General features: G+C 45.3%; 2 protein-coding genes across 2 annotated transcripts in view; both read left to right on the top strand.

Moving 5' to 3' along the window:
• hmx1 (H6 family homeobox 1) overlaps positions 1-1,231 on the top strand; it is a gene marked incomplete at both ends in the record, with an annotated part of 2,095 nt that extends 864 nt beyond the window's left edge. Inside the window, one exon of the mRNA XM_079998933.1 lies at positions 663-1,231. Coding sequence (XP_079855059.1) covers positions 663-1,231 — 569 coding nt within the window. The remainder of the gene's footprint in view (positions 1-662) is intronic.
• A 2,655-nt stretch (positions 1,232-3,886) lies between these two features.
• hmx4 (H6 family homeobox 4) lies at positions 3,887-5,457 on the top strand (the record flags this gene model as incomplete). Its single annotated transcript, XM_079998932.1, has 2 exons — positions 3,887-4,082; positions 4,862-5,457. 2 exons carry the CDS (start codon positions 3,887-3,889, stop codon positions 5,455-5,457), a joined length of 792 nt encoding a protein of 263 aa, XP_079855058.1.
• Positions 5,458-12,124: the final 6,667 nt, after the last annotated feature.

Raw genomic sequence — 12,124 nt, 5'->3', positions numbered from 1 at the left:
GGATGTAACGTAGTACAAGTAACTAGTGACTTATTCCATTGGACAGATACACATTTACCCCAAGTTGGGGCCTAGACACACTCGGTTCACATTTAGCTTTAAAATTGAGGGTAAACGACTGGTTGCCACGGATTTCAAGAGGCCCGTCTGACCGGTATGCACATACAACTGTAAACATGAACATTTGCGCACAAACCGCTGTGATTTTTGCGCATTGCACATTTAGGCTTTCTGTAAAGTGTCATCATTTTGTCACTTGAGAATTATGTTTATTCGCTGCCCAACTAAATGATAGGCTGCAAACATTTTATTTCAATGTAAGGTGTAATTACATTCAAAATGTTATGTATTTATTTATTTTTTTACTTGCATTGTTGTGTCAAGCCGAATTTCCCCCGAGGGGTCAACAAAGTGTCATCTTATGTGAATGGCTCGAGGTAATCTCACTGTGCAGAGGCCTGCTACCACACTGAAAGCAATATACTATGAATGTATTATGGATATGTGTCGTTTATATCACATTGAGAAATTGTTAGGCATATTTGAAATTGAGAAAACCTAAAAAGGAGATCTTTAGACATATACTCTCCTTTAAAGTCTATTTAATGGTCTGGGCCTATTCCAATCAAGCCACATGACTTGACGCTATTGGTCTCCCTTAGGTCCGAGGGATGACTCGGAGGACCGGTGCTGCTCCTCATCGACTAGCGACAGAGATTCTCCCGACGTGTCGGAACCCACCGACGTGAAACCGGGCGACAGCAGCTGCTTCACGGACGACAACGACGACGCGCACTCGGACCCGAGCTCCGCCCGCAAGAAGAAGACCCGCACGGTGTTCAGCCGCAGCCAGGTGTTCCAGCTGGAGTCCACCTTCGATCTGAAGCGGTACCTGAGCAGCTCGGAACGGGCCGGGCTGGCGGCGTCCCTGCACCTGACCGAGACCCAGGTGAAGATCTGGTTCCAGAACCGCAGAAACAAGTGGAAGAGACAGTTGGCGGCGGACCTCGAGGCGGCGAGCGTTTCCCACGTGAGCCAACGGATCGTCAGGGTTCCCATCCTGTACCACGAGGCCCCCACGGGGCCCGCCGCGTCACTGGGCTTCAACCTGCACATGCCCCAAGTGTCGGCACCCGCCATGGGCTTCTCGAGCTCCGTCAGCAGCTACCCACTGTCCTCGTTCGCCCACTCCATGAGCGTGCTCAGGTCCCAGATGACCGGCCTGGTCTAAAGACTGATTTTAAAGACTGGACAAATGACTCATTTATAAGACTGATCTAAAGACTGATTTAAAAGACCAGTCTAAAGACTGATCTAAAGACAGACATAAAAGACTGGTCAAGAGACGGGTTTAAAAGACTGTTCTAAAGACCGGTCTCAAGACTGATCTAAAGACTGATTCAAAAGACTAGTCCAAATACATATCTCAAGACTGGTCTACAGACCGATTTAAGAGACTGATCAAAAGACTGGTTGAAAAGGCTGGTCTCAAGACTGATCTGAAGACCTATTCTAGAGACCGGTCGACAGACTGGTCCGAAGACCTATTTTAAAGACTGATCCCTGAACCGGGTTTTCTTAGGTTGTTTATATCTTTCTACTCTGCTCCGAATGACTAGTGCAATAACTCCTCAAGGCCCCCAACTATTACTGAAGACTGTATCCAAAGAGTAGTCAAGATGATGATTACTGACACACACACACAATAACTTTTTGATGTTCTTTTTGTTTCATTTGTTTTCTTTGCAAAAAGGAAAAGAAAAAAATCAATGTTCTTGTAGCAGTAAGGAACCGTTGACGAATTTGAAGCATGCCACGGCCAAAGACGTTATTATATAAAAATGGTTAGGCCTGCACATATTTTTGCAAACTTTTCTATTTATGCCACAATTTTCATCCTTGTCACTTTTTCCACTTAAACGGTCAATAAAGGTTTATAAGCACAAGCATGCGCTATTCTGTGTCTATAACTGAAGCATGCATGGGATTTATGATTTATATTGGCTACAAAGCCCAAGTCCTGATCTTCATATGCCATTGACATATACGCCCACAAGTCTAATAAAAATGAATACTTTGAAGAAGAAAGGCGTTGGACAATGGCAAAGTTTTTTCCCTTTTCATTTGGAAACACATGAGCCGATTAATAAGTAGGCACTACTATTAGGGAATACGTATGTCTAAAGTGGGCCTACATTAAGTTGAAGTAGGCTAATTATGGTATAAAAGCAGAATATACGCTATAATTTACAATTCACTACAAGCACGTGCGGCTAGATTTCACGAGATGGATAGAATCGGATAATTGTTTTTTTTTCAGTAGTTTTTATATTACTATTATTTTTAAATTATTTGTATTATTATTATGTCAACAGTCAACGTACAGTAACAAAGACTTATATTTCATAATACGGCAAGATCGTTAAGTTAGAACATACTATATCACTGTGGCAACTTTCCTGAACTGGACCCTAGACAAACCACATAAAAATAATTTAGATCTCCCTATTAGGTTGGCATTCCATACAGACAATAAACAAAAAAGTTTACTCGGTCTTAAAATTCAAGCATTATCGACTTTTTTTTTTCATTAGAGTACATTTTGATACAAAATTCAATTATATTTAGAATGCAAAACTCTAGTTATTTGATACGACATTTATTTCAAATAAAACAATTGACAAATAAAGTAAATTCCGTCAAATTATCTTTTAGGGGCCATATAGAGGGATTATGTTGTCTATACGTTAAAACTGTAGTGCGAGGTATTTTTTTGAAATTGAATGTGGAATAGTGTTGGGTGTAAACAAAACATTCCTTTCCGTTGTACCATTTAAGGCCTTTGCCTATTTATAGTGGATTCCGGGCAACATTTTCGGTTTAGTGCGCGGGATGAAAACAACTATGCCACGTGTATTTGGTTAAAACAGCCGGGTCACTGTTAAGATAAAGCAATATTTCATTAATTGATTGTAATTTTATTGTACATTTTATTAATAACGCAGGACTACCGTATTCCAAAACAGGGATTCCCAATCTGGGGTCCGCGACTCCCCTATGGGTCCATAGAGGAATTGCAGGGGGTCTGCAGAAAAATATGTTTTTATATATTTTTTTGTGTGTCTGTTATACATTTCTAGTATTTTATAATAATATATAATGTAATACACAAGTATATATAATCATATATTATTGTACAAACCCACATTCACTTATGAAGCTGAATGTTGTTTTGTTGAAATATTTGCACTTTTTATGAGCAAGTTTCTGAATTTGAATATGGATTTTTGTGGCCTAGTTTCGCACTCCGGACGTTTTTTTTTTATGGGCAGATGATACAATGTCATAAATAAATCAAAAATAAATGATTAATAATAATTGGGTAAAAATAATAATACTTTTTGGAGGGGGGGGGGGGGGGGGTGTTGGGGGGGGGGGGGTTCTTACCATAAAAATAGCTTCGAACCGTTGTTCTTACTGGGTTTCACACATGCGCGCACGTCCGCCGCGACCACGGCGGACTCGTATTTTGACGACTGCGACGCGCCCGCGTGGGCTCCGGGGGAGTGGGAGGGAAGGAAACGCGCGACGCTCCCCGCTCCCCGCCCTCCCATTGGCCGCCGGCGGCGCGCTCCTCTCGGCCAATGAGCGAGCGTGGAGCGCGTGCCATCCGGTGGCTCCGGTCCCGGCGGGGGCAAAGCTCCGCCGGCCCAGCAGCAGTCTGCACAGCGGCGGCGATGGTGCGCGGGATGCCGTGAGAAGGAGCCGAGTCCCACCCGAGAGCGAGGGGAAAAAAAACAACAACAAAAAACAACAAAAAACAAACAACAACAACAACAACAACAACAACAACAAAAGAGAGAAAGGACGCTCAGCGCAGGAGAATATGAACAAAGTGGACGCGCCATGTCGACCCACGGCCTCGCTCAAATTCACCATTGACAGCATCCTCAACCTCAACACGGGTGGGAGCCGTCCCCCCGCCAGGCTGCACGATGCCACGGACGCCGGGCCGCGCAAGGAGGGGTTCCAGAGCCACTGCGAGGAGGGTCCGGACCCAGGCACCCGGTGCGACGACAGAAGTGAGCGGGAGCTGTTGGACGCACGGTCCTTCTTTGAATGCGCGCTGTCTGTAGTTACACGGGGACCCGCGGTGTTATGCGCGGGTTGGCCTCGTTGCAACGCTGACCGGTTTGAGCGGAGATACGTGATTTTAGTCGGCGATTCTGACGACCCCCCCCCCCACCCCCCATCCCCCCAAGCAGCCTTCATTTGATAATGCATTCGGTGATATTCTGTCTGCGGGACCCCAATCTGAGAAGATGTTTGTCTTTTTTCATTGTTAGACGTGATTCAGTCCAAACCTCCACAGACCTAAGGAGATGACGGTAACACGACCAAAACAATCGTTATTACAATTATCTAATGGCGCCAACGTCCTGTAAAAAAAAACAAAAACAAAAACAACGGTGAAGGTTGTAATTTGTAATCATTTTCCCGGGGACCCCCTGGAGCATATTAAAGGACCCCTAGAGGGGTCCACGGACCGCACGTTGAGAACCACTGCTCTCAGCGACATTCATAATAACTCTCGTACCAGTCAAGGGAAGTAACAGTGAAACTCTGATCAAGACAGTCATTATTTCACATTTTCCATGGTGCAAATGCCCCTTTAAATTAAATAATGGTGACGTTTAACTGGTAATGCCAGTATAATAACAAGAACGCTGGACCCCCCCCCCCCCCCCCGGAACCTATCGGAGGATTTGAAGGGCCCCATGGTGGGTCCCAGAACCACCGCACCAAGCGATATTCATCATATCATATATAATAGTATAATACATTTCAAATGTCTTTCCAGATTTTCCCACGGAGGCTGTAAGGCCCAGGGAGGCCCTCGTGTTCCACCGGGAGGAGGAGCTCACGAAGGCGGCGGAGGCGCGCTTCAACAGCGGGGACAGCAGCTCGTGCGACGACAGCTGCTCCACGACCACGACGTACCACGGGAAGGAGGGAGCCTCGCCCTCGGGCAAGAAGAGCAAGATGCTGTCGAAAAAGAAGACGCGCACCATCTTCTCCAAGCGGCAGATCTTCCAGCTGGAGTCCACCTTCGACATGAAGCGCTACCTGAGCAGCGCGGAGCGGGCCTGCCTGGCCGGCTCCCTGCAGCTCACCGAGACCCAGGTCAAGATCTGGTTCCAGAACCGCAGGAATAAGTTGAAACGGCAGATCTCCACGGAGATCGAGGGACCCGTGACTGATTTCCCCGAGATCCCCAACCCCACCGGGAAGCCGGTGGTGGTGGGCCCCCTGGGGGCCCTGTACAAGGAGAGCAACTTTGTGGGGAGATGCTTGATGCCCGTGCCGCTGCCCGTCGTGTACACCGGCAGCAGCGCGCCTTATCTGTGTTTCTCCAACGCCAGCAAGTACTTCAGTCTGTACGACGGGGATGTATGATCCCACACACGCCGTGTGGACGTTGAACATTTAGACTTTTTTTGAACATTTTAATTTTCGGGAAGTCCTTACAAGACTCGAGCGTTTGGTTGGTGGTCGGAGACGATGGGGCCCAGAGCTGCGGCCTCGCAGGCTGCAGAGACACGTCGGAGACTAAAACATATCATACCACGAAGTTGATTCGGTGTTATTTATTTTTTCAATTCATGGATTTGGGTAAAAGGCCTCACATTACACCTAGCCATAGTTAAATGATCACATGCGTCTCGAATATTAAAAATATTATTTTATTTTCATAATAGTCTGGGTGGCCTAAGCGGTATGAACTAGGGCTGGGCGATATTGTTTTCGTCAAATATAAGGATTATTTTTCGACAATTACCTCGATATCGATAATTCAACGATATTTGTGGATATTAATGTGGATATTATGGCCAAGCAGATTGGAGTTTAGATTAGAACAGCTGGAACATGTCTATGAAGTTGAGAAAATTACATTAGTTTACTATAAAATTACATTACTTTAATGTAAAATTACATTACCTCACTGTAATGCAGCCTAAAGACAACATCTCATTTTATCAAGATATCCAAACTGCCAGACATCTAGTCTCATATCACAATATTCTAATAATATATATCGCCCAGCCCTAGTATTAACTCCAGCATTTAACTGTTTACATGTTATTTCCATACAGTTATTATTATTATTATTATGATGATGATGCTGATGATGATGATTATCATTATTATTATTATTAGTATTATTATTCTTATTGTTGTTGTTGTTGTTTTTAGAATATTATTATTCACAACAACAATTCCAGCAGCCTATGCCGCCAAAGAAACTATAGCCAAGCTATTTGCATGTTTTTGCTGTAACATAACCTTTTTGATTAATTAAATTACCTGTGTATTTAAATGAATGTAATTAACAATTTATTTTATGTCTCACGCATGTTGTATTTTTTTATGTTTATTTTATTTTTTTGTTATTTAGCTCTTAACTCTTTTCTTATTTTGTGCCAACATTTGCCCATAGGCTTATGACACAATTTACTGAAACTGTAATTATACATCCAATTTCAAGAAATACTATACGAAATGTATTAAATATTTTGAACTCAACATTCAAGAGACAATAGGTTCATTTTTGTGAAATCAAAGTAATGGCAACGCAATGTTGTAATTTTCAATCTTGCTACTCCAAACAGTAATCCTATTTATCTCTGACAATTTATTCCTCGCACTTTCATCGTTGGAACCTAATGTACCAAGATAAATGTTATAGTGAGTTATTCAATACATAATCACTAAACCTGCTACAGACTAATAATGTATTTGATGTTGTTATTATTATACCTTGTATATTATATGAAGAAAACAACAACGCCTCGGCCTGCTCAAAATGCAGGCAAAGAACCCAGCGACACATGATTCAGCATCAGTTGTATTTATTTCAGAGACGGAATTAGACGTAAACTTTTAACGCGATGCCTTTTTAATGTACATTCACCAAAGCACTGTGACCCAGATGTACAATGTCATTTCCTCCGTACAGGAAATGGTAAGCATATGGAGCAGAAACCCTACATAGCTGAGAGGTGAAGCTCTTCACAGCCCAAATTCAGAGTTCAAATGTTCAGCCCCGGCTCCTGCAACAGAGCCGCGAACACACCCTCCTAAATGGATTCCTATCCATACAGGGCCAACAGCGCGCAGTCTGCTACGGAAAATAAGATAACCTGATGATGATGATGAATGATCCCTAAACTCCAGCATGGATCCCTAAACAAGAACACAGCCTATACTGGCTTTGGTAACATGGCCCTGATGTACTCTGATCTGAGAACTATTGAGCGCAGGTCCAACTGATCAACCAAATCAGTCCAATAACGCCAGAGAAATGTAAAGCTAGCAGCTAAGGCGTCTAATTCCCTTTTGTGTTTTTGTGGGTATTACAACAGGAAGCAACCAGTCAATTGTATGTGTTGGAATATCTGTCTCTGTCTCTCAGGCTCTATAGGATCGGGGCTAATAGTTGTAGCCTACTCGAATATTTGAATAAACAAAAATATATATTTCTAATGGGCTCTTTACCTCTTAAATCGGTGGTGTTCAGACCTGACGACAAGAATTCTTTGCCTAAAATCAAGTTACAGTGACACGCTGAAAACGAAATGTTTCAAAGAGTTCCCGCTGAACCGCAGAAGTTGGGACTTTGGCGTCTTGCACCCTTCCCAACATCGATCACAACAATGGGTTTATTTTTTTACGGATCTCTTTTGGCAAGTTACGGGGGGAGCCAGAGCAAAACCGGCCAGCCACTCGACACGGAATCGTGCTTCCTCTCTGCTGTTGGAGGCTGTACCTTTCTCTGTTTAAAATGATTTAACAGGACTGTAACCTCACTGAGCTCAACCCACCCCTGTAGAATATAAGAGTTAAATCTTTTCTGGAAGGACTTTTCCAAATAGTTCTCGTGTAAATCTACTTAACGGTCAGTTCTGCTTCATGTGATCCCAATTAACCTCCAGTGCACTTGGGCACGCCACTGCCAAGTAAAGGTTCCTCATACAACATTTTCAACACACACACACACACACGCGCGCGCCACGCACGCACGCACACAAACACACACACACACACACACACACACACACACACACACACACACACACACACACACACACACACACACACACACACACACACACACACACACTTGGAGTGTGCATTGGTTTGAGGTTTCAAAGTGATAAAACTTGATAATAGACGGTGATCATAATATTCAGGTGTTTTGCAAATCGTCATGCACAATATTATTTGCATGCCGATTCATCATCATCTTAATGTTTGATGCTGTGGGTTGCCAGGTATTAACAGTTTATCAGCTGCACTTCAGAAAGACGACTGAAAAACTGTTTCCTCAATCATTAAAGTTTCCAACAGACCGACAACGAGCGCTGTATTATTAAAATGAAGAAAGCACAAATCACATTTGAAGCAGCGTGAATTATATTTAATGCATTTATGGCAAACGGTGAGCTGTGCATGTTCCTGTGTGCAGCCCACGGATACTAACAGTGTGCTTGTCTATGCATCGCCCTAGAACCTATAGAAGAAGCGAGGCCTGTGAGGTCCCACAGAATCACACCGTCGGTCGTTACCGTGCACCGCCGGCGGCCGCCTGCTCTGAGGCACGCAGACGGCAGAACAACACGATGCTCAGAAAGAGGTGAGACCCAACACTCGTCATTGTTCAGGCTTGAATTGTTTGTTGCAATTTCTTTATGCATTTAAGTTATTTATACACATTTATGAAACACTTATGGATTGAAAAGAACGATTTGAAACCCTATCCTAGTGCCACACTAATTGCAACGCACTAGACGCCGCCCGACTCTTTCACGACGCCATTACGTGCCAAACGTACATTTACAGTAATTGCCCCGATTCGCGTCGTCGCGGTGATTGCAGCCGCTGCCGTTTCCGCGACCGCCCCATTGTCCCACTTCACTCACCCCGCTCCCTCCTTCTCCGTTTTCCCATTCTCACTCCTCTCATCTCCCACCTCTTCTCCTTGTCATAATATATTACAATACTTTGTGCACTGAAGCCTCGAGGCTCGCGAGTGAATGAGGGGGAGAGTGGGCGGAGGGGGGTGGGGGTGGGGGTTTCAAACGGAGAGAGGAAAAAAGAGAGAGAGAGAGAGAGAGAGAGAGAGAGAGAGAGCAGGATAGAGCGGGAGAGCGATCAGTCGGAACCGGTTGATGAGTTTGCGTTTGTGTTGGGAGATCCGCGGTCACGTTTGCGTTGCCGCACGGGCCCGCGCGCCCCCATGTCCTCCACGGCGAGAGAGCGCTGTTTGTGTTGGTTGAAAGGAGACGGGGTGTGAGCAAGTGACCATGATGAGGGTCCGCGAGCGCGTGCGTGCGCGCGCATTATGTTTGTGCAAGTGGGTGTGTGAGAAAAATTCTCCGGCCGCTCCATTCTGCTCGACTAGGTTGGGGGTTGGGGGCCCGCGTCCCCCCACGGCCTGCCGGTTCCTCTGCCCCGCGCTGACCCCCTCCCAGTCAGCTGACAAATGTCATCGTCCCGACGGGACGGCTGATCCCCGAACATGTTTCGCTGACATTTAAGTGTCACTATAAAACTGTCGCCATTAAATCTCACATCGAGGTCCTCGTGCAGATGGAGGGTTTAGGTTACGGGGCGGCCATTACGGGCCGCCCCGTACTGTGCGCGTCCGTGTCGCCGTTTCCAAAATCATCTAAATTCAAAAGGAAAATTTGCGATAGCTACACTGTTTGGCTGCTGCTACAGAAAAAAAAGACTATTTCAAAAGTAACCTGTAAAAGGTGTTTCTGAAAAAAAAAAAAAAATCTGCAGAATACAATATGCACAAAGCCTCAGTAACTGTCCCGAGGGGGGTTGGGTTTGTGGGCATTAGGGGGGTAACTGAAACCAAAATTACACGAAAGAGCTCATTACAACATTAATAACAAGAGCCTTAGTTAGGAAGGGAAACCTGAGACAAGGGTGTCACTACGTGTGCGTGTGTGTGTGTGTGTGTGTGTGTGTGTGTGTGTGTGCGCGTTAGTTGCATGTGTTACACACAATTGTTTGTCGGCCTATTGATTTGCCCATTTAGCCACCTTCTGCTGCCTCCTTTTGACCGTCACGCATCGGGATTTTAGGAACAAAAGGGGAGAGAGGAGGTGGCGGTGAGACAGAAACTGCACGTACGCGAGCTGCAAGAAAGGGCCGAAGAATGAGTGCGACACACGTGAGCAAAACAGAGAAAAATGATTAAAAGCCCATTTATTCCACCTCAACTCCAATTGAAAAACAGTTTGATCCCGCGCTCAGATAAATAAATGAACAAATCAGAAGGACATTTTCTGAAATGGATGTTTGATATTTGATGAGAGGGGAGTCTGTCTGTGCACTCAAAGGACAAGGACGAAACCAGAGGATAGTCTTGTCTTTGGGAGAGGCTCTATTTCTCACACACACACACACACACACACACACACACACACACACACACACACACACACACACACACACACACACACACACACACACACACACACACACACACACACACACACACATATCAATTAAAAGGCTTTTTTTTCTCACACTCTCCCCCACGTCCTGTCCCCTCAGACACCCCTGTCAGCGTAATGTGCCATTAATCTACCACTGAAAACACATTATTGGCTGATCAATAGCTACTCTGAGCACAGGAAAGAGAAGAAGGAAGAGAAAAACGAGTGGTGTCTTAAGCATGTGGGGGGTGGCAACACTTATGGACAGCACAGGAGAATGCTATCCACTTGTACGTAGCTATATATTCGTTGCGGTTTCATGCTTGCGGGTCAATACGGCGTCCATTAGCCATAGATAAGTTGTTGGTGTCTGCAAACTTTTGTCCTTCCGCCAATATCCTTTTAGTTAGTACTTTTTCATTAGACCTCCTCTAACAAGCTCTAAGTTCCAAATACTGTCTCCCTTTACTGTGAAGGCATGACACACCCTCTGGATGGAGAGTGTGCATTTTTGTGTATGTGTGTGTGTGGCTGTTTATTAGTCAGCACACATATTTTACATTACCCAGGACTATTTTCCTGATGATAGCTCACATTTTTAGATTTCGTTTTTAAAAAAATATTGTCTCCATTTACCTTTTTGTGAAAAGGTAAGTGGAGGCCTTTGGCCAAAGTGACTTCAGTGTGTCATCCTTTATGTTTGTTAATTCCATTTGACAATGAACTCGTAAACGGGCTAAAAACTCGATTTGACACCGGTCAGGTCTCCGTAGTGGAGATTAATCCCGTGTCAATTTTGGTTCTTAATTGTAGTGTACAATACGGCACAGAATGTGATCCAAGCAGGAATAGAGTACAGCCATTCCCAGAAAGTAGTTATGAGCCTTTAAGCCTTCTGTGGAATGTCTAAAATGTCTCCAGGCTTAACGTTTTTGATGGCTTAGACAGAGTTTATATGAATAGAATTAAAATGAAAGGAGAAATAACGTGATGTTGGGCATTGGGTCAAAAGCCACTTAAAATGTGAAATCTAACGTCGGTTTGATCCGGTTCTCCGTCGAGACGCTGTTGCCAAGCCCAGGGCCGCGATGGCAACCGCGGCAGCCGTGCCGTCTGCCGCCGCACGCTAATCGCAGCCCCGCCGCCTGCTCAGAGTTTTGTCGTTGAGAAATCTTGAGGGAAGCAAACGATATACGCTCGCACAGGGAGACGGTCGCCTTCAGACGGGCGCCTGTCCGGGCGGACGGACAGACGGGCACTTTCACCCACAAATGCACACGCACACGTATCCGGGCCGGTGACTGACAAACGTGCCGCACAATCGCCACAGGATCCGGTCATCCGGATCTAAGGGGAGCAGAGCTTGTAATGTGCATGTAGCACAGCTGACCTGAATGGCTCCACGGTGACACGACACACAATAACACCCAGGAGACGAGACAGACACTGGCGGGTTGCCATTTACACCTCCGATGGCTGCCGGATAGACAGCTGGAGCGGAGGCTTCTGCAGAAGACAAGCTGTGTGGAGCGGAGTGGGGCGGAGCGGAGCGTGCTCCCGAAATGTTGGGCCGCAGTCAGATTTATGGTGGGAGCTCTTATTAAAGAAGA

Source organism: Zeus faber (genome assembly GCF_960531495.2).
Source record: "Zeus faber genome assembly, chromosome: 4".
NCBI classification, from domain to species: domain Eukaryota; kingdom Metazoa; phylum Chordata; class Actinopteri; order Zeiformes; family Zeidae; genus Zeus; species Zeus faber.
This window is presented reverse-complemented; position numbering and strand designations above follow the sequence as displayed.